General features: G+C 33.8%; 4 protein-coding genes across 4 annotated transcripts; 3 read left to right on the top strand and 1 right to left on the bottom strand.

Annotated features, from left to right (window-relative positions):
- Nucleotides 1–4,805: 4,805 nt before the first annotated feature.
- Nucleotides 4,806–9,366, bottom strand: LOC108340325 (translocase of chloroplast 120, chloroplastic). The gene is made up of 2 exons (XM_052877370.1): nt 9,176–9,366; nt 4,806–8,841 (listed from the first exon to the last, which is right to left on the bottom strand). The coding sequence occupies exon 2, from the start codon at nt 8,811–8,813 to the stop codon at nt 5,169–5,171; it is 3,645 nt and encodes a 1,214-aa protein (XP_052733330.1). The 5' UTR covers nt 8,814–8,841; nt 9,176–9,366; the 3' UTR covers nt 4,806–5,168.
- A 3,119-nt stretch (nt 9,367–12,485) lies between these two features.
- LOC108339475 (pentatricopeptide repeat-containing protein At2g21090) lies at nt 12,486–14,808 on the top strand. The gene has a single exon (XM_017576603.2). It carries the CDS (start codon nt 12,700–12,702, stop codon nt 14,347–14,349), a length of 1,650 nt encoding a protein of 549 aa, XP_017432092.2. The 5' UTR covers nt 12,486–12,699; the 3' UTR covers nt 14,350–14,808.
- A 460-nt stretch (nt 14,809–15,268) lies between these two features.
- LOC108338967 (uncharacterized) lies at nt 15,269–16,871 on the top strand. Its single transcript, XM_017576059.2, has 2 exons — nt 15,269–15,890; nt 16,083–16,871. The coding sequence occupies exons 1-2, from the start codon at nt 15,465–15,467 to the stop codon at nt 16,608–16,610; spliced, it is 954 nt and encodes a 317-aa protein (XP_017431548.1). The 5' UTR covers nt 15,269–15,464; the 3' UTR covers nt 16,611–16,871.
- A 3,829-nt stretch (nt 16,872–20,700) lies between these two features.
- LOC108338968 (chaperone protein dnaJ 11, chloroplastic) lies at nt 20,701–21,653 on the top strand. The gene has a single exon (XM_017576060.2). It carries the CDS (start codon nt 21,234–21,236, stop codon nt 21,546–21,548), a length of 315 nt encoding a protein of 104 aa, XP_017431549.1. The 5' UTR covers nt 20,701–21,233; the 3' UTR covers nt 21,549–21,653.
- The last annotated feature ends 779 nt before the right edge of the window (nt 21,654–22,432 follow it).

The following is a 22,432-nucleotide window of genomic DNA, read 5'->3' as shown; positions in this document are numbered from 1 at the left end:
CGAGCAAAGGAACCTGGAAATCAGAAAGCAGAAGACAGGTGTGAGCAGTCGAGTGGCCGTTCGGTTTTGGAGGGTAGAAGTAAAACTTAGTTTTTCAAAATTTACGCCACTCTATGCAACCATCTTCTTCAATTTTCTGAAACTCCATTTTTCTCCTCCTTCTCTCTAAAAAGCTCTTACTTCTCTCTACAAAATCTCACTATTTTCTTCTTCCGATCATCAAACAAACCACACCTGAGCATTTCCAGCGTCGAGGACGTTCGTTTGAACCGATCAGTTCCGGGTTCTAAGTTGGTAAGTTCACTCTTCATTCAGCCAGTTGGTTTCTTGGTACATGCAAACCTAGTTTAAGGGTTGCATGAGTCAATCATCTTGTTCTGAGAGTTTATGGATTTTTGTTTGGTTTAGTTTCTTAAAGTGTGACTGTAGAACGCTAAGGTCTCTTGTAAAGGTGAACCTATATTCTGAACTGTGAACGTTCGATCACGCTTAAAGGTAAGGGAAGCTTATATAATTTGATTAAGATTATTGTTTTGAATGGATGTACGTTCGTTGATTTCTGAATGAATATGAAGTATGATTGTTGATATGTTTTGACTATATGAAGTGTGAATATTTACTATGATATGGATGTATGAATGTATGAAGATAGATGTTGAGAAATGTATTGATAAGATTATGAGTTCTAAGTCTAGAGTTTTATGTGAAAATTTAAGTTCGTCACTGAAGATCTTTGACCGTTGGGTTTTCTTGTGGACTCGGATGGAACTGGATTCTTTTATTGGGAAAGAATTCCAGTTGAGGACCGAGTGTCTTCGTTCTGTAATATCTGTATATAAGCGTTCAACCAAGGATATTCGTTCCTTGGTGTTTGATGGTAAACTTAAGTATATCTATATGTATTTGTATATTTCGTTCGTTCGTGAACACTATTTAAATGTATCTTATTATATTTATCAAGTCTTTCTTCTATAAGTTTAGTAGTACTCGGTCTTACACCAAGCGCTCGTACTAAGTATTGATCGGTCTTACACCAAGCGCTCGTACTAAGTAAGTGCTCGGTCTTACACCAGGCGCTCTTTCTCGTTTCTGTAATCTATCTTTATAATAAGAGCGTTCGTCCAAACTCCATGGAGTTCGCTTTCTACAGTGCTCAGTCTTCAACTGACATTCAGTTTCCTTAAGGTTAAGCTCATTAAGAAGCTAAGTATTTATTGGCGATCGATTTCTTCATATGATTCCATCAAGTACTATTATTTGGTGTCCTACAATACCTGTCTCAATTGGTTTCGGCCTAGAGTCCTAGTACGCCTAGGCTTTACGGTTTTCGGTTTGAACTCTCAAGAGTTAGTTCATTAAATTGGCTCACTTGGTAAACAACATTCGATTATATTAGTCTTTGAGAAGTATTATTATATTCGGTCCTTTTCACAACTAGTGAGTAACTCTCGCAATTTGATTATGTTTGAGTTGGAGACATCTCGATCTCACTCCAAGTGTTCGGTCTTGTTCTGGATTAAAAACTAACATGTGGTATTTGGTATCCTAAGGGATCATTATTCAAATTGGTTCAGTTGAGGTTTTAATAATGAAAGATGATAAAATACGATATGGATGAAATGACTTTGGTTATGGAAGAGTGTTCTGGGGAGGAATATCTTATGATTTGATATTGGAATGGTAAAGTATGAATGTGGGCACGCTAAGCTCACGGTTCATCTTGATATTTCGTGATTACTCGTTTCTCACGTAGAGAAGGGTAAGTCATATGTGGGAATGGCAGGAGGTCCTCGTCCTTATGGTTAATTTGGACGGAATAGGCTAACCTCGGGTGACAACTGTTGAGGGTATCCCGGTTACTACATCACCCGGAAGCACGAACGTCGTAGCTACACATAATTCATACAGTTCGGACAGTCAGAGTCTAGTATTAGGCTTTGCATGAAAGAGTTAATGAGTTATCTTGTTTAAATTGATTGAGTGAGATATATGTTGATAATTGAATTAAATTATATAAGCTTACCCTATTTCCTGTCTTGTCCGTTTTGTACGTTTGGTGGTTGTTCTTCTGTTGCAATGATCATCCGTATGGATGTGAGCAGAAGGAGAAGCTTTGCTTGAAGAAGCGCTGGAAGAAGAAAGTTTAGTCGAGGTAGAATTTAAAACCGAACAGTAGAGTCGTTCGGTTAGTAGTTAGTTTCTTTGTGTGATAATCGTTCGGTCATCTGTTGTTTTCTTCTTTTGTATGATCGTTCGGTATGTCTTCTGTAAACCGTTCGGTCTAGATTGCATATTTGTACAGTTTTAATTTCCCCGTTATCTTGTAAGGCCGTTCGACCATAAGCGTACGTCTCATCTTTTGTAAGACTGATCTGGAATATTATTAATCGACCATAAGCGTACGTCTCATCTTTTGTAAGACTGATCTGGAATATTATTTATATGTGATTATTTTTTTATATAGTTTTTATACTGTATTTTTGGGATATTACACATTATATAGATTACTTTTAACTCTAAGTTATATTATTTATAAGAAGGTTCAATTATATTAAAAAAATCTGAGTTAGAAATCTAAACACATTTTTATGACCTTTAAGCTATTTTAATCTTATGTGTTAAACTATGATTACATGTAACTTAATAATAAAAAAATAAAAAGTGAACTTATTTTATCTTTAATTTTTAGTCGGATAAATGTGTGAAATTTCCCGTCATTGATAACTTTTTGCAGTCTCTACTATTTCAAATTAAGAATTATGAAATAAAAAAATTAGAAAAAAAGGAAAGAATTTTTTTAGAAAAAAGTTATAAAAAAATGATGATTTTCTATAAAAATAAACTCTATAAATATAAATTTTATTTACAGTATAATATTTTAAAGAATAAAATAGTTAAGGTTATCTTTTAAAAAATATTTGTATTCCTAAAGTATTTTCTAAGTCAAATTCCGTAATATATTATTTTAATTATATTATTGGAGGATGTGAGATATTTCAGAAACTATTCCCACGTTGATATGAGATTGTATATATATATCAGTCAATGTGACATCTTTGACATTCTTTTCTCACAGCAAAACAGTATTTAAGCATGCTGCTAATTTGTAGTAGTGTTAATGTGAAATATGTATATTAATATGTATAGTATTTTTGCACAGGCCAATATTCAGGATGGTTTCAGATGCAGTTAATGTGGTAGTTGGGTTCGACCCAAATGACATACTTAGTAGTGGGCTTCAAACAGATGGGCTTGGGGAAAGAAGTTAGGTATTGCCAGGGAATCCATTTTTAAATTGGACATTTTCTTTCTACACCCTACCACATTTCTTTCTACACTCCTTCATTCCGAATTTTATTTTTCAGAACACACTAAATTAATTAGAGAAATAACTTTCAAAATACACTCACTACTCTTATTCGGGATAAATTTTCCAAAATTAATTAAGTCGGTTCGGAAAATGAAATCCAAAATTTGATAGGTGCAGGAAGAAAGTACCTTTAAATTGTTATACAATGTAGCTTTCCATCTTTGAGACTGATCTTAATCACCCTCGTTTAGTATTAGTATGTATAGAGTGTCCCTTTCAGATTAATATTAGTACGAACCTTACGTCCACTTCATCGTCTTCGTAGGCCAATTATACAACAGAAATTTATTCATTAAAAAGAGACAAGTAATGAATTGCATAACCTGTGTTTATTTTTTATTTCAATGTACTCTGTTTTTGGGTCAAACACGTTTCTTAGTTGAAATTTGCACTATACTCCAATTTATTTTTTGCATTCCTTATTAGTTTACTTTTAATAATTTTCTATTTATGCAATTTCGTCCTCAAGTATGACTTCTACATAAATTAGATTCTAGACATACTCATCGTATCAAATGTCAAAAAAATCAAAGCAATTTATCAGTGTACGAAAAACAAGCACAATTCTTAAAATGAATTTAGGCACATTACTTTTAAATTTTAATTCGATTGATATTTAATTTAAAATTGAGTAAATTGAATTACAGAGACTTCGAAGAGGATCGGTGGAGCAATTATCACAAAAGTTTTGAAGTACCGATTATTGATATCCCGTGGCCTCTTTTTTTTTCAACAGAGTGTATAAATGTCTGTATACTTTCTGTCGTTTGACCTGAAAAATACAAGGCTATATAACAATGGAGTAGGAAAGGTGTTTTTGATAAAGTATGGCAGGGGCGATGATAAGTCATTTTAGAGGATTGAAATTTCACATCGACATGTTTCACAAATCCCATGGCATATGCGTAGTTGATAAGTAAAATTAAAAGGGTACAACTTTTCTTTTCCCCAAAGTTATATCGGTACATGTGCTTTATTCATGGAGATTTGCATGCTGCATGAATATTTTAAAAAATAATAAAATTATTTTTTAGCCGCTGCCCCTGGTCAAATGAAATATAAAAAATACAAGCACCAGCGATGGTTTAAAATCAATGGAATTGCCATTGTCGTCTAGGGCTTTTTGCTATCCAACTTGTCATGTAGTTCTTGTATCACAGTTTTCAAAGTTTTCAACTATTTTGCAGCAAGAACCGCCACAAAAGGCCGAGGAAAAAAATGGCCCAACACAATCAATAATTCATGAAAATTAAATAAAAAATAACTAAAGCATTATATCATGGAAGGGGCAAAAAGGTATGACCCCAATTGAAACTTCGTTGGCAGAGTCCCAATGACACTTTCTAATAATTTAAATAGCAGTTATGTTGATTTAGATGGATGATAGACACATACTTAAAAAGGTACTGCAATGGGGCAAAGACCAACAAGAAAATTTTAAAGGAATAGCACCGAGAGCACAAACTGCTATCTGCTATTAGAGTATGGAGGAACCGAAAAAGTACAAATGACTAACATTCTAAGAAATAAATAAGAAAAGAATTTACAAGGCATCAAGTATATCCGCAGAAGACAAGAATAAAAATGATGTAATTCTTGGAGTTCAGCAGCATAATTTAACAAAAACACCGAAAGAGAATAGCTAACGAAGAAAAGTACTATATGATCAAATAAGACAAACTTGAGTATGAAAAAACAGCGAATTTCAGTATCACCTCAATTCATAAAGATGCCAACTTGAAGTCATTCCCTATTACCATGCAGGTGTTGCAGCTGAAGTAAACTAACACTATCATCGTTAATATTGCCCATACTGCAATTGTTGAGGATAACCAACTAGCTTCTTTACGAGAGGAATGAGAGCAACCAAAGCAATTTGAAGCTGTTCCGAACTGTTTAATCGAATACTTATTTGTCCTGCCCCTCGATTGTTCAAATTCGCCCGGGCAACCAGGTTCGTATGTCGTCCAACTGGGATTTGAGATTGCACATTGCACCCAACAGCAAGATCCCCATGCCAATCCATAACAGAGAGCCCGAGAGTAGATAAGAAACGACCCAAAGGATAATCTTTATCTCTCAACTGGGCCTCCAAGCTGCCACCATATGCAATGTCGTTGCGCCCTGCCATTGCACCACCACTGATAACCACCCTGAACCGCTTACTGGCAACCAATTTGTCTTCAATCTTAACTCCACCTGATAAGGCATCACCAAGCAAAGTAAATGAAAGACCAGCGGTTGCCTTATTTCTTCTAAAATTAGTAAATCTTGTCTCACTGCGTAATGTATAAGCCAAGTCCTTGCCCACAGTCTGCATATCAAATCCTAATGAAGTTGCTTTCCCTTCCCCGTGCTTAACTGAGCCGGCTATTTCCATCTGAACATTAGCATCCTTTTTATCTTTAGTAACCTGACCCGTGAAAGACAAAGGTATCCTGTCCTTGACAACGAACAATCTTTCTACATTCAGGCCTTCATAACCCACATCATGATCCCATCCTTGAGTTTCTAGAACAGGTCTAACAAGCCACTGGTTTGATGAATCAAGATAACGATACCGGTGAGTGGGGTTATCAGAATCAAAAGATGCAGGAAGGGCCAAATCTGGCATCGGAACAGGAACAGAAGCTGCACCACCACCTTCTTCTTCCGCATTTTCACTGTAATCACTAGGTAGATCTTTTGCTGCTTCTGCCATTTTCTTCATCAATTTCCGTCGCTTTCTTTCTTCCTTCAATTGTTTCTTCATCAAAAGCTTTTCCCTATACTCTAACTCATCAAAATATGCTTTTTTATGAGCTTTAGACAGCTTTTCCACCTGAGCCTTTGTTAAAGGTTTAAATGGCGGCAGGTCATCATGTTCATTCTCATCATCAGACTCTGATGCCTCATCAAGGTCATCATCAAGACCGTCCTCGTCACCAAACTGCTCCTCCGGCAACTTTAACTGTGGTCGTGATTGGAGAAGGGTTGACAAAAGAAAAGGTAATGGAGGCGCTCGTGCTCGAGCTATATAAGGCTTCCCAGGTGGACTATCTTGTAACTTAAGAAGAGCATTTGCTTCGGCCAGAATTTTAGAGGCAAAAGATAGAAGTAACAAATGAGGCTTCCAAACCTGGCCATTTGGCAATACTCTCTGGCCAGCCCTGTTTGTTCGGCAAGCAGAGTGGTTCTCTACCAAGGATACAGGATTCATGAGACGCATGTCACCAGCTGCTTGGCGAATGGCTTGCTGCACTACATGAGAACGCTGAGTAACAAACATGTCGTAACTGGAAGCAGTGCCATTGGGACCTTCAGGAGGGGCAGATGCTGCATGAGTCAGAACCACAATGGCATTGAACCAAATGGATGGCCCAAAAATTTCCGTAATTGTGCGTAAGAGTGGCATGTCACTAAAATCCCTGCTTTGCATATCTAACCTATCAAGATACAACACAATATCAGGAGGAGTTTTCTTTATGAAGTTCTTAACAGAGAGGAGGATCTTCTCGTTGCTTCGCTGGTCTGACCAGGAAGGTAGAAGTCCTGGTGTATCAATGACCCGTACCTTAATACCCTGGACTGTTCCCACGACATCCTGAACCTTCTTGGTTCCCATACTAAAAGCACTGGTATTAAACTTAACCTCGTCAAAAATAGAATTGATGGTAGCACTTTTACCAACTCCAGTCTTTCCAAGGACCATTATTGTACAAGAGAAATCAAGTGGCTCCTGACCTGCAGCTTCAAGCTGCTCCGCCATTGCACTTGCACGGTCAAAGCTAAAAGCACCAACACGGCCCCCATTCCTTCCTCTTAGTTGCTCAGCTAGTCCTAATCTATATAAAACTTGAGCTACAACAACATTATGGGGAGTTTGCCCAAGCCTATGAGCCAACCGTAAAAACTTCACCCTGATCATCTGAAGTTTCTCCCGTGTCTCGTCGTACTCCTCAGCCTCCCCACTCGAGGAGTCCTCCATTTGCTGGGCTTGAGCGTTAGACACAGTACCATTAGCACGAGGCTGCTGCACCACCCGAGATGCAGGTTCCAGCAATGGAGCTGCACGACCAAGGCCGGCGGGACGAACAGGAGTGGGTCCAGCACCCACAGAATTTTCAGATGAAGGATGAACAGGAAGAGGCCCAGCATCAGCAGACCTTTCGGTCGAAGAAACAACTGTGGAAGGTTGAACAGGTTGCTCTCCAGTCTCTTGTGTGGTTCCTATCTCTTTAATAATCTTCTCATGTATCCTTTCAGGCTCTTCAACCACACAAGAGTTCTCATCATCTCTATGATTTTCATCTGAAATCTGAGCTTGATCATCCTTATTACTTCCGTCGTTTGGATCAGCCGCACTACCCTCCTGAATAGGCAATGTCTCCTTAGTTGAGGGAATTTCCAAAGAGGATGAGATTTCATCTTCGGCATCACCATTTCCATAACCAGTTAATTCAGCATTCTGAATGCTAGGGGCACTCGTTTCTTCTTCATTTTTATCCTCATGGCTTATATCAGTGCCCAGAGTAGCATCCTTCACATCCCTAGTAACTTCATCCTGTTGTTCTATAGTCGTGTCAGCTGAAGTGGCATGTACTTCTTCATATGTATCATCGTGAATATCACCCGAAGAATCAGCTGAATCATTTAACTTCACCTCTGTATTGCCATCTCCAATTTTAGGATCTGCGTCACACTCCTTCAAATCCCCATCGTCAGTACCTTCAGCTGGAATCACCACACCGGATTCAGATTCGATAATAACTTCAGTGTCCAAACCGTCCTCCTTGTCTGTGTTTACATCATCCAACGTTGTACCACCATTTTCTCTAGGAGTTTTGAATTCAGTATCATCAAATTCAGCCTTATCACTCGTCAAACCAGAGTTTTCATCCACCACAAAACCATTTTCCTTATCTGACACCTCTACGTCAGAATTTAACCCAGACTCTTCCTTTCCACCTATCTCATCATTATGCTCCAAATTATCCTCCTCCACACCATTAAAACCATAAAGAAAATCATCATCTCCAGACACTCCAGAATCAACACCATCCAGATGAACAGTATCATTTCCCGGCCCATCCCATTTCGAATCCTGATTAGCAATTAAATCAGTTTCACCCAGCTTCCCATACTCAGAATCAGCCCCAATGGCCTCCTTAGAGGAATCAGGCTCCTGAACGACATCTGAACTTTGTTCATCCACCAAAGCTGAAGTCAATGAACTACCAGCGTTGGTATCATCCAGTTTATCAACTACGGCCTCCTCCGGACGGAGTTCCGATCCTTGATCACGAACCTGCTCCCGTGGCTCCATTGCCTCCTGAAAATCCTCCTCTACATCTAAACTCTTCAAACTGTCAGACCCCACCACAATCTCCTCAGAAACGCCTTCACCCACTCTCTTGCTCTCTCCCTCGCCATTGGCACCAAAACCATCAGCCTCATAATCCATTACAAATTCTCAACGTCACTCGAAAACCCTAGATTCATCAAAAAACGGGGAATCAGAAAGCCACATAACCGACATAACCGGTACGAAAATATACAGGCGGCGGGGAACCAAGCAAGCAGACACAGACGAACGCACGCACCGAATCGTTAACATTTGTAATTCGTGTTAGAATTTACAGGTTTCAACAACAATAAAAAGGAATTAAAAGTAAAACCTTTAGAATAAAAAAAGAAGAATGTGGAGAATGGAGAGTGATAAGATAAGGGATCGAATGAAGTAATGAGAAGCATTGGATTAGGGTTTAACATTAAAATAACAAAGCAAAGAGAGGAAAGAGCAAATAGAAAAGGAGAAACGCTAACCTGCGCGTGAGGGTTGGATTAGAGAGAGGGCGAGTGAAAGAGGAAGAGAGTGAGTGAGTTTGTGATGAGTTGGGGTGAAACGAAACGGAGAGAAGAAAGTGTTGCGTGTTTCATAAAATGAGATGAGAGTGTTGTGTTGTTGTTTAGTTTTGGGTTAGCGATGTAGCAATTGCAATTGCAATTGCAACAGAGTAGTAGTAAAGAGGTGGAGTGAAATGTAGAGATAAGGATAGATGAACGGTGAGAGATTAGAGTGAGGGATATGGATCGGAGGGTGGAGAAGGACGCATAGGGATCGTCGTCAAATACGAAAATCACGGTGACGTGGATGAAAAGTGGAATAGGGGTTTCCTGTTATAGATTTGATTTGATCATGTGGCTTGCGTTTCACGTGGGTGACCGCGGACCTTTACCGTCCCTCGATGTCGACACTCGCAACTTTGATTTTCGGCAATAAACATCCCAAGGCACTATTATTATTATTATTATTATTTAATTATTTCGATTAATCTCTTATTTTTAATTACTATTAGTGTGCTTTTTCTCACTAATGTAATTAAAGTAGGCATTATTTGCAATTATCATGTACTATAAATTTTCGTTAAATGTGGTCATTGAATGTCACTGAAATATTTTTATTTTACTGGTGAAAATCACAGTATATATATAGATATACTATGATGATTTGGAATAAATAAGGTAATTACACAATCATTCTATAAATAAGGGTGATTAAATTATTTTAAGTTGTATAAAAAAAGTAAATGGTATGATTGACATTTATATGGAGTTAAAGTAAACTAGTGTGGGTCAATAAGGTACGCGAATTTTTTTTAATGATTTTAAAAATTGTTGAATTATAATGAGTAATAGAATAAATCATTTTTAAGAAATATTTTATTGAGCTGATTTTACATGTATATACGTTTGGAAACTTCTATTTGGATTATATTGTATGCTGATATGTAAAATATATATATATATATATATATATATATATATATATATATATATATATATATATATATGTGTGTGTGATTTTTTCGATGCGTGAGTTTTTTTTAATGCATTGTTTGGAAGGTATAAAAGAAAGTGAGAGGATACCAAATGGAGAAAGAAAAGGACTGAAACACATGTATTAGTTGGATGAAGGGAGATAAAATAAGAAAAAAGGATATTATATTATTTTGTTGTTTATATTTTTATCTGTTATTTATAAATATGTTTGTTATTTTTTAATTTTTTATCGTTATTATAACTGATTTAATTGTTAAAAGATATTAATTGTTAAATGAGATGAAGAATGAATATTTGATTATTTAAATTAAAAATTATAAACAGAAAAGTGAATTATTTAAACTTTATTTCATAAAAATTATTATCTCTTTTGTTTCCTCTTTAAATGCGAGTTAATTACTTTTATTTTTTAATGTTTAAATTAGTTTTGGCGGAGTTAATAAAGCAGAGAATAAAAACTTTGGTTGAAATGTTTAAAATAAGTTTTTTTTTCTTTGTTTGTTTGCATGTTTGGATTTGTGTGTTTGTATTTATAGTACGATAGACAGAGATAAAACGTAGTTTAAAGTTGTAACAGTTAAATATGATTTTAGTTTTTTAATTTTATTGTAAAATTGAAATTTGAATTTATTTAAAATATACGTGAAATATTTAGGTTTAGTAGAAAAATTTATGAATACTTTGAGTTAATTTAGGTACTTTCGTGGAATTATTATTATTATTATTATTATTTATATAACACTATTGGTGGTAACAAGCATTCTACAGCTATGTCAATGATTAATTTCATTGAAGATCTCGACTAAAATCTTTATTGATTGTTTTTTAACCATGTTTTTTCATCTATAAGATTTAAATTTAAAATCTTAATTAATATAAGGAGGCTCAAGTTAATACATTTTTATATCTTTCATCGTCTTCTGCCACCACTGAATCATAGTATAATACTTGAATGACTATAATTTAATTGAATATATTAATTATATAAACGAAGTTATGTATGAAAAATTGGTTGGCAAAATATTTTTTTGATTGTTGCTCACTTTATATTAAAAAAGGTATAACTATTACACATATATTAATTACTAAATTGAAACATTAATCTACCTATTAATTTATAATTAATGAAAATTCAAATTATTAATAAGCCGTATAAATAAACTAAAATATAATGTCGATAAATTGAAAGTAACAATAAATCCTTAAAAGTTGAAAACATTTTTAATCATTACTTATTAATTTTTATCGAATGTACATTTATATTTACTTAAACAATAAATGAGAACATTAAACTAGAACCAGAAAATAAATAATATTTTTTTTTACTAATATAAATATTATTTTTTAAATATCTATCTTTTTTTTTATGAGTTAATATATTTCTTTGCTCTCAAACTATTTTAAAAGTATGCGTTTCACCTTTAATACGAAATGTTTTTTATGTAAGAAATAAAATTATACAACACACTACAATAATGTTAGGAGAATGTTTTATATACATAAAATATGTATATATTTAATATATAAACAATTTTTTATAATACCTTAAGAATGAAAAAAAGTTTTATTTTTTTTACATGTAATATTTTCGTATATATCATATTTTTAATGTTTTCTTTTATATATATATATATTATTTTTGTTTATATACACATACATTTTGTCAAATATAAATAATAGTTTTAGTTTCTTTAAAATTTTACACATAAATTAAGTTTTGGAATTCTTAATCATACGAATATATTTATAAAAGTTATTTGTGATTATTTGTTAAATATTTTTGAACATATTTAAAGAAACAAAGAATTCTAAAATGGGTAAATAAATATTAATTTTTTTTATTTCAAGTATTTATAATTTTTTGTTCTTTAAGTTTAATTTATATTTTAGCTTTTTATATTTTATTTGTAGTTAAGTTTTTGAATTATCAATCACAACAATATATATTTTAAACATATTTTGGACTGTTTGCTAAATAAACGTTAAAATGTTCATTGATAAGTTATTATATATTACAGGAACAATATTAAACTGACAAATGGAAATTTTAAAATATTTATATTCTGCAATCACTAATTAAATTTCTTGAATCAATGGTATATATAATTAAAAAATCACTTCTCTAAATTTTAATTTTTAATTAAGCAACTTATTCACACCTGAAAATTTGACATTATTGAAAATTAATTTGAATTATTGTTATTCATTTATTTATTTTAATTTTTAATTTGAAAATAACCGTGTGATTAAGAAAGAAGAAAAGAAAAATCAAAGTAAAAGAGTGTTAATTTGGTTTTGTCAAAGCAAGGTTCGGGCCAATGTGCTGCTGAACCATATTGGTTTGGACAAAATCTGCCGTCCATGGTGGCCGGAGCTGGTTCAACGAATCCACCGTCGAAGTCTTCCTCCAATTTCTTCTCATATTCCCATTCATCGTCGTTGGCATAGATGATGAAGTTGTTCAAGTCTAACTTTCACCCTTCAAATTCACGAGGTCTTTCTCTACAATGCCAATGCCATCTCCCTTGTTCCCAACCCCGAAATCCCCCCCTAACATCTGCATCGTCAAACCCCTTTTCTCCAACACTTCTCTATCCGACGCCGTTTCTTCTCTCGACCTATTGCGCCTCAAGGGCATTCGCTTACCCTCTCACATTCTCGCCACCCTCTTGCGCCACTGCTCCAAAACTAGGTCTTTTCGAGAGGGCAAGTTGATTCACCTGCACTTGAAGCTCACCGGTTTCAAACGCCCCCCTACGCTTCTAGCCAACCACTTGATCGCTATGTACTTCAGCTGCGGCGATTTCGTTCAAGCACGCCAGGTGTTCGACAAAATGGACGATAGAAATTTGTTTACTTGGAACAACATGCTTTCTGGGTATGCTAAATTGGGTATGATGAAGCAGGCTAGGAGCATCTTCTATAGAATGCCTCACAAGGATTATGTGTCTTGGAATTCAATGGTGTCTGGGTATGCGCATCGTGACAGATTTGACGAGGCTTTGAGATTTTATCGACGGTTTAGAAGATTGGATGTGGGGTATAACGAGTTTAGTTTTGCCAGTGTCTTGATTGTTTCTGTAAAGTTGAAGGAATTTGAACTTTGTAGGCAGATCCATGGGCAGGTTTTAGTAGTTGGGTTTTTGTCCAATGTGGTTATATCCAGCTTAATTATTGATGCTTATGCAAAATGTGGAAAGATGGAAGATGCAAGAAGATTATTTCATGACATGCCTGCGAGGGATGTTCGTGCGTGGACAACACTAGTTTCGGCTTATGCAGCATGGGGTGACATCGAATCAAGCGCCGAGTTGTTTAGTCAGATGCCTAAAAGCAACCCCTGTTCGTGGACATCTTTGATTAGAGCTTACTCTAGAAATGGTATGGGTCATGAAGCACTTGGTGTGTTTAGAGAGATGATCAAACACCAAGTTAAACCTGATCAATTTACGTTCAGTACTTGCGTATTAGCTTGTGCTACTATTGCTTCACTGAAGCATGGTAAACAAATTCATGCGTTTTTGGTGCGAAATAGCATCAAACCTAATACTGTTGTAATTAGTGCTATTGTTGGCATGTATTTGAAGTGTGGAAGGTTGGAAACTGCCAGGCGAGTCTTTAATTCCACTGGAAATAAGCAGGATGTAGAGTTGTGGAACACGATTTTATCAACACTGGCTCACTATGGCTATGTCACAGAAGCAATTATGATGCTTTATAATATGCTAAGATCAGGAGTGATGCCAAATAGGACCACTTTTGCCGTCATTTTGAATGCTTCTAGTCATTCAGGTCTTGTACAGGAAGGGTTTCAGTTCTTCAAGTCCATGCCTAGTGAGCATGGTGTCGTCCCTGACCAACAGCACTACGCAGGCTTAACTAATCTTTTTTATGAAGCTGGGTGTTTTAATGAATCAGTGAAGGATCTGCAGATGATGGATTCTAAGCCAGATGAGCATGTTGTATGTCGATTGCGTGGGAATATAGATCATGGGAGAGAAGTCGCTGTACTCCTTATCAAATTGCAGCCACAATCCTTTGAAACCTACAAATTACTTTCAAGTATTTATGCTGCACTTGGGAAATGGGATTTGGTTGAGAAAATAAGACACATTTGTCGTGAGAGACAGGGGAGAAAAGAGCAGGCCATTAGTTGAATTGACATTGATAATAAGGCTCACACTTCACTGTATTGGATGTGTCACACCCTCTGAACAAATCAATGTGCTCACCTTTGTCGCACTTAATTAGGTAAAAACATTGGAAGACCATGTACCAGTGCCTAACTTGAGAATGTGAAAGTTAGGGATTTTTGCCAGTGGATCAATTTTTGTAGAGAGCAGGAATATATATTCCATTGACTAAGTCACTATTCTTTTTCATTTTCACTTTCTTTTTTGCTGACACCAGATTTTGCCCAGTTGAACTTCCACGGTGTTATACTTATTAGATGTTGCCTCCATAAATACCGAGGAGGTATGAGAACACTGGTAAGAATTTTTTATGAAAGATTTTTTTTGGCCCATTGTTTCATTTGTATTTTCCCCTGAATAAAAAAAGAAAGCAAAATTACTCCACTTTTAATCTAAAACTTTAAAAACATGAAGAATTGACATTATTTTTAACTTAAAATTTTAAATTAATGAATTTTCATTGAGTTTTATTTTCTCATTTCTATTTAATTTGTGACATAGACTTACACTCAATATATATTTTACATGATAGTTTGTTTATAAAAAAAAGGTGTGAATGATTTGTTTATGAATGGCTGATCAAGCAATAAAATTGGTCATTTTTTTTTACTCGTGATCGTTTAGAATTGGTCATACTAAGCGAATAAAAAAGCAAATACTTAGTGAGAGAAGCTTCATGAGCCACCCAAGTGGACCAGAATATATCTCGATCATAACTCCTTACCAATAATTAGAGCGAAGGTTCCCACCACGTTAAGACAACAATAGGCTAATACTAATAGAGGAGTCCTTCCTAATCCAAAGCCAAATTTCTTCGAGACAACCAAAAACAATTGAGTGAAGAAAGCACAAGAATCATTTCATATTTCTCAACCTTTGTCCAATTCAGCAACTTAACTCTCATTCATTAAAAAAGCAATCCATTCTTACGCCACCATGCCTTATATTAAATTCCACTACCACCAACAAAGTCATAACCTGCAACAGCAAGAGCTGACTCCAGCAACAGCGAAAGAAAGAGGAAGAATAGCTAGGAATTCGTCTTCCTTTTGCTGTTGTTGTCCCTCTCCTAATCTTTGATGGGTTCCGAGGTCTCCAAACAGGTTGAGAAAAGAAAAGCAATCGAAAGAGAGGGAAAAACTCTCTCTGATCTCAAAAACTCTGGAGAAGACTACCCTGGCTCAACTTACCATCCATCTGACAGAAAAAATTGGATGTCCGAACTCAACCCAGAGAAACTTGTCATAAAACAAATTGTTTGGCCTGGAACCCATGATTCTGCAACCAACAAGATTGGCATCCCATGCATCACTCGCCCTTTTGCTCAATGCCAATCCTTGTCCATCTACCATCAGCTTTTGATGGGGACAAGGGTCGTTGACATTCGGGTGCAAGAGGATCGCAGAGTATGCCACGGAATCCTCGTTACATACAGCATCGACGTTGTCATCAAAGATGTCAAGAAGTTCTTATCAGAGACCCAATCGGAAATCATCATCCTTGAGGTTAGAACTATCGTTGATCTGCATCATGCATATCCAACATTGATATTATTGTATATGAGAAGTATAACCTTAGACAAAATCACACATCATATTATACGCATTTTTGGAATCATCGTTTAACCTGTATCAGATACATCGTCAACGTTATATGATTGTATTTGTATCTGACATGCATGTCTTATCTTTGCACAGATTAGAACCGAGTTTGGGCACGAGGATCCTCCCGAATTCGACAAGTACCTTGAGGAACAACTGGGGGATTACCTAGTTCTCCAGGATGATAATGTTTTTGAAAAGACCATAGCTGAGGTGTTACCAAAGAGAGTTATTTGCGTTTGGAAGCCAAGCAAATCGCCACAGCCTCCAGCAGGAAGTCCTCTGTGGAGTGCAGGGTATCTGAGGGATAACTGGATCAACACTGACATGCCGTCAACCAAGTTTGATAGCAACATGAAGCATCTCAGCGAACAGCAATCTGTCACGTCCAGAAAATACTTCTACAGAGTGGAGAACACCGTCACTCCTGTGGCGGATAACCCCGTTGTGTGTGTGAAGCCTGTCACGGAACGCATTCATGGCTTTGCAAGACTCTTCATCAGTCAGTGCTTTTCCAAAGGGTATGCAGATAGATTGCAGGTATTTTCCACGGATTTCATCGACCACGATTTCGTTGATGCATGCGTTGGACTCACACGTGCGAGGGTAGAGGGTCAAGCATGAAAAGATGAAATCATCCACCTCGTCTTGATAACTCGGTTTGTTGTTTCCTTTTCTTGTTCATGGTTTTTAGCTGGATCACGTAAAGTTAGAATATTTTTGCTTTTCTTGAAGTGGGTGTTTGATGGAAATTTCTGGTATGGAAAGAAGCATTGGCTTGGGCTGTGCTGTCATTGAATCTGTACCTCATTTTTTGTGGTTCTACCAATTACGATGAAATTAGAAGACAGAGAATGGAAATTACAAGATGAAAAGTTTGTTCTATTGGATTTTGTCATTGAAAAAATTCTAGACGTGCACTCAAATGCTTGCGACCTCCGTGTCTTGTTTGGTTCGTTTTGGTCCACGAATTCAACAAAATAAGCTGCGACAAATCAAATTTACAGCTTAAAACGGTTCTTCGATCAAATTTAGGAATCATTATCAATAATTTTTTTTCAAGTGAAATTATTTGAATTGTTTCTTATTCACTTTTATGTGTTGTTTCCATAAGTTGGAAGTCTCACATCTAAAATATCAATCTAAAGTATATAATGGGGTACAAATCTTACCTTACATCTTGCGGGCCGTAGGACAAAATTAGAAATGATGAAAATTTAGAAAAATAAAAAATAATATATGTTGATTAAATTGATATAAATAAGAACAATTATTCATTTTTTAGTTTTAGCTTTTTAATGAGCCAAATAACAAAAGTGAAAGAAATAAAGATATATTTTTATAACAATTAAAAAATAATAATGTAGCTTTTGTGAAGGTTTAAGTATTTATACTATAAATTTGAAACTATACAAAAAAGATGAAAGAAAAAGAAAGGCATTGTTTCCCTAGCTGGTATTTCATTCTGATCTAGGAAGAGGTATAAACATTTTCTAGTGATTAAAAACACTTATTTTCCTCTGTTTTTTAAAACAGAACAGAACAAAACTAAGTCTTCTTTTCCATTTTTTTTTTCGAGGTTTTCTATTCGAAACAAAGAAGGTAGAACTAATAAAAGACACTGTTAAATATAACTTTGTTTTAATATTTCGATGTGAAATTAAAATTAGATTAGATTTTAAATTTATATTTATTTTGGTTTCTAAATTTCAAACATGAATGTTTTTAATCTAACACTTTGGATGTAGGTTTGTTATATATTGTTTCGTGTTAGTCTCATGTAAATAATTGTCAATCAAATTTAACACAATTAGATTAAAGAAGTATATTTATTAATTTTTAAAAATTAAATATCAAAACAAATCAAAATTTGAGATATAAAGTATATTTAATATTAAAAAATAAAGTATAAATTTGAGATGTTTATTAGAAGAAATGAGTTTACGTTTCGTTTTCTCTCTCAATAGTAATGATGTATGTAAGGAAATTGGAAGTAAAAAATGTTATACACATTTTCCTCTTCGATATCTCATATATGAGATTTGTCTTCATTTTCATCATGTAATAGACTAAAATTAGCACAAAAGACAAACTGCACAACCCCAAAAGGAGTTCATATGTTTAGTGTGTTCAATACAGAAAAAAAAAATATATATATATATATATATATAAGTTAAATAATTTTATTAATTACTAAAGTCCGTTCTATTTTTTCTCCGTGAAGTACATGTTTTTTCTTTAATTATCAATGCTGAATTACTCACAACAACATTGTTAGAATTAAGAAAACTGATGCATAGAGACCTAAAATATTAAATGACGCTAAATGACAGAGAAAAATATAAATTTTATACATATTATGATGTCATATAAAAAATAAAGAAAATGATGTTTTTTAAAAAAAATAAATAGATGTTAATGTATCATTACTCTAAAAACAAAGTGATTAGATGTTCAATAATAATGTGTTTCCTTGACGACTGATTAAAAAGTCTGCCAATAATATAAATAACAACACAACTTATGAAATAAAAATATCACATATTGGAACGATACCACAGAATTATGAGTGAAATAATTCGACGGTATTAAATCTCTAATGATTTATTTATTGAGCGAGAAGAAAAAAATATATAAAAAAAATATTCTAATAATATATTTTAAATGAATATCGAATAATTAATAAAACGAATGATAAAATGAATATTTGCTGTGACGATGGATTACAGAAAAACCCAACAAAAGCAAGTGTTGGGCTGCCCTGGTAATGGGCTAATATAAATAGTTGTTTGATAAGTAATTATTTTAATAATAACTAGTTTTAAATATTATATATATATATATATATATATATATATATATATATATATATATATATATATATATATATATATTATTGTAGTGTAACCTTTATTTAAAAAAAACATACTTAACAGGGCTGCGAGAATTTATGCCGCTAAAACTTTAAGATTGATTTAGTTCAATAGATTTTTGAAGTGTCGTGTTACCTTTTTTAAGAAACTAAGAAATACAAAAAGATAATAATAAAATATTTATAAGATTCTATATTTTATTATTTGAATAAGTTTGTATATGTAAATTAATTAAAATTTATATAACAATAATAAAACAATTAACATTATCTTTAAATTTTAAATCTTTCGAGAGTTTAAAAAGAGACAGTAATTAATAAAGAAAATACGAAGATTAGCAAGCCAAAGGGATAAGGATAAACGTTGATTTGCTGACTCGTTCAATTAAAAAGAAAAACTTGAAATTAAACCTAATGGATGCGTCCAGGAATGTGTTTGAAGATTCACTTCCTCATAGGTGAAGTTATAATTATTGTGATCAGTTGATGACATAAGCAATAAGTTAACATATTAATCAATTTAAATATATATATATATATATATATATATATATATATATATAAATATATTTGTTATTTGTATCAAAAAAATATTATGTTACAAACAATGAATTAAACGACGAGTTATCCCACAAGTTATATTATCTTCTTCCTGTAACATGAGACACCTTAATGCTTCCAACATGATATATAGACTTAATTATAGTTATTTTATTGTGATTAGGTAAAATCTAATCAATTCAATACTTTAAAGTTAATCGAAGTTTTATATTTAACTAAAAAAAATATTATCTATTAATATCATAGCGAATTATATTTTCATATTCGAGTTACAAGAAAAACAATTTAATAATAAGTAATAATAATGTGAGACATGTTTATATTTATTTGATACATTTGTTATTATGTTTCATAAAGGCTAATAAACATATCTAAACTTTTGAAGAACATGAGTATAAATATGAAAATTGAGTTGTATATTAATATAAACATGTAAGTATAAGTATGACACATATATATTATTTTCTGATAATAATAATAATAGTGAGATTTTAGAAAAATAATTGTTGGTGATGGTTTTTGTGGTGTAGGAATCTTTTAATTTTCTGTTAAATCATTATCTCTGTTTGTCTGTTACTGTGACCCTTTTAAATGTAGCAATGTAGCATAAGTGTCATCTGACTGTTCTCGGGAAGGAAAATGAATGATGCGTCAATTTCACCATATGTAAATATAAATTACATAATTCTTATAAAAACTTTCACTCTATATACAAGAATATTATGTTTATATCACAAATTAAAACATATAACTTTTAAGAGTTTTTTATTCGATGGACACGTGTCATCTTAATTTATGACGTGGCTTATGAATTTTGTATATGGAATAAATTAAAAGTATAGATGAAATTAGGCAGAATAAAGAAATTGCGGTTGGGAACATTGATTTTAGGATTTGGGTCCATTGCAGCATTCAAGAACAGCATAAATGCGTAGACGATTACTGTAGAAAAAGTGATTCTAAAGATTTTAGATTCTCTGTAATTTTGGACTGAAATTTGAAGGTGATGTCACTAATTTAGTAAGGCGTTCATCATAATATATAAACAGGCAACATAAATTGTATATTAAAATAAAAAAAAATCAATCAAGTTCAGTTTGAACACGAAACAATCTACATTAAATAATAAAATCATTAAATAATAAAATTGGAACAGTTTAGCTGAAAGTTATGTATGTGTATATCTGTATATATTTGAGAGACTTAAGTTTATCCACAAAATGCATTGAATGACATTGAAGACTTACCATCTCCACTCTCCACTGAATGTTTAACAAATATACACCAGAAAGTTTATTTGTTAACCCTTTTTTCCCTCACTTTGGTATCAAGGCAAGTTTGAAACTGCAAATATTCAACACAAAGTTAAGAACAATGTAAAATCAGTTAGGACCACATAGCAAAATGGTAAGTCTATCCCTTTGAACAGTTTGATGAGTCAGCAAAGAACAGGATCCAACGTATAAACAAACTTTTCACAACATTGACTCCTACAACCTCGTTCACAGGTATACGTACACTATTGTTATCACAAAAACTTTCCTTTTTCATTTGGATACACAACACTACTGTTCTTCTCTTCACGTGTTCTATATAAACACACTCACCATATCAGTCTTCTTAACTCAACCCTTAACTGCCTTTAATCTTTTTCCTACCCCACAGTTCCACATTTTTTCTGTTCAAGCCTTGATCCAATCCTGGTTTTTATCCACTGATATCTTAGCCTCCAAAACTCAAAGTTCCAATTTTTGTAAGAAAATTGCTTCCACTTAAGAACTGAAAACAGAGGACCCTGCTATTGTGCTGCACAAATGGCTTCCCTCTATGATGTGCTTGGAATTTCAATTGGCGCAAGCTGCGTGGAAATAAAGGCTGCTTACAGAAAGCTGGCTAGAACTTACCATCCTGATGTTGTGGCCATGAATCAGAAGGAAAGCTCAGCTCACCAATTCATGATGATCCAATCAGCTTACTCAACTTTGTCTGACCCAGAAAAGAGAGCTCAATATGACAGAGATAGTAGATACAGAAGATCATCAGCTATGGCTTCCATGGCAGGAAGAAATCACACATTTTCCTGGGCTGGAGGAAGTGGCAGGAAATGGGAAACCGACCAGTGTTGGTAGTCATGTCAAGATTATATTATTGAACATTCTGTCCTTCTTCTTCTTTAACAGTCACATTCAGGAACACTTCCTTTTGCAGAATTGATGCTCTTGGACTCTGGAAGATGATCCATTTGTTTATAATAGTTTGTTTTCGTGTATGAAAATCTGTCAGCTGTTGTTAGCACATCCTAAAATATTCATTTTTTAAAGAAAAAAAATAAGAAAATATAAGAAATGTATAGTCTAATCAACTCATTCTTAAGAAAAGATAGGAAGCAACAACATCCTTTCTCACACGCATCTTTCTTTTCCAGCAGTCAAGAAAGAGATTTGGAAAGATATGCTTTATCGCAAGTGTTCATATTTAGTATTTGTATTTTGAAATAAAAATATTTAAAAAATACATGTACAAGAAATAAAAAACTTTAAAATAAAAACTCATATTAAATATAATAGTTGTATACCTGTATGACCTGCAAATTTTTAAGTACAGTCAAGATCAAAATGAAATAGCTATAGGTAGGTTTCTTAGGACTGCCCGTGTTCAAACAAAAACACTTGCTGCTATGATCTTGCCTAAGAAAACAGAGGAATTGGAATTTGTGAAAGGTGAGAATTGAAGCAGAGGATAACGACATGCACAGTGGTATAATTTTCTTTTCAAGGGAGTGGGACATGATCATCATCATGCACTATTTTCTGAAAAACAAAATTAGGGTGAGGCTATCTATAAAAAAGAAGACAAAAACATGGACAGTTTTGTATGACAAGGTAAACTGTTGTGAAAAATGTTCGTTTCATATAACACTTCCTCACGTAACTCGTACATTCTTTTTATATCATCACCATCATATGTTTTTTTATTCTTGTTTTGTTTTACATATTTTATAGTAATGGTTTAT

The sequence above is a fragment of the Vigna angularis genome, chromosome 5, assembly GCF_016808095.1.
Source record: "Vigna angularis cultivar LongXiaoDou No.4 chromosome 5, ASM1680809v1, whole genome shotgun sequence".
Lineage (NCBI taxonomy): Eukaryota > Viridiplantae > Streptophyta > Magnoliopsida > Fabales > Fabaceae > Vigna > Vigna angularis.
Note: the sequence above shows the minus strand (reverse complement) of the source record. Positions and strands in the feature narration are given on the sequence as shown.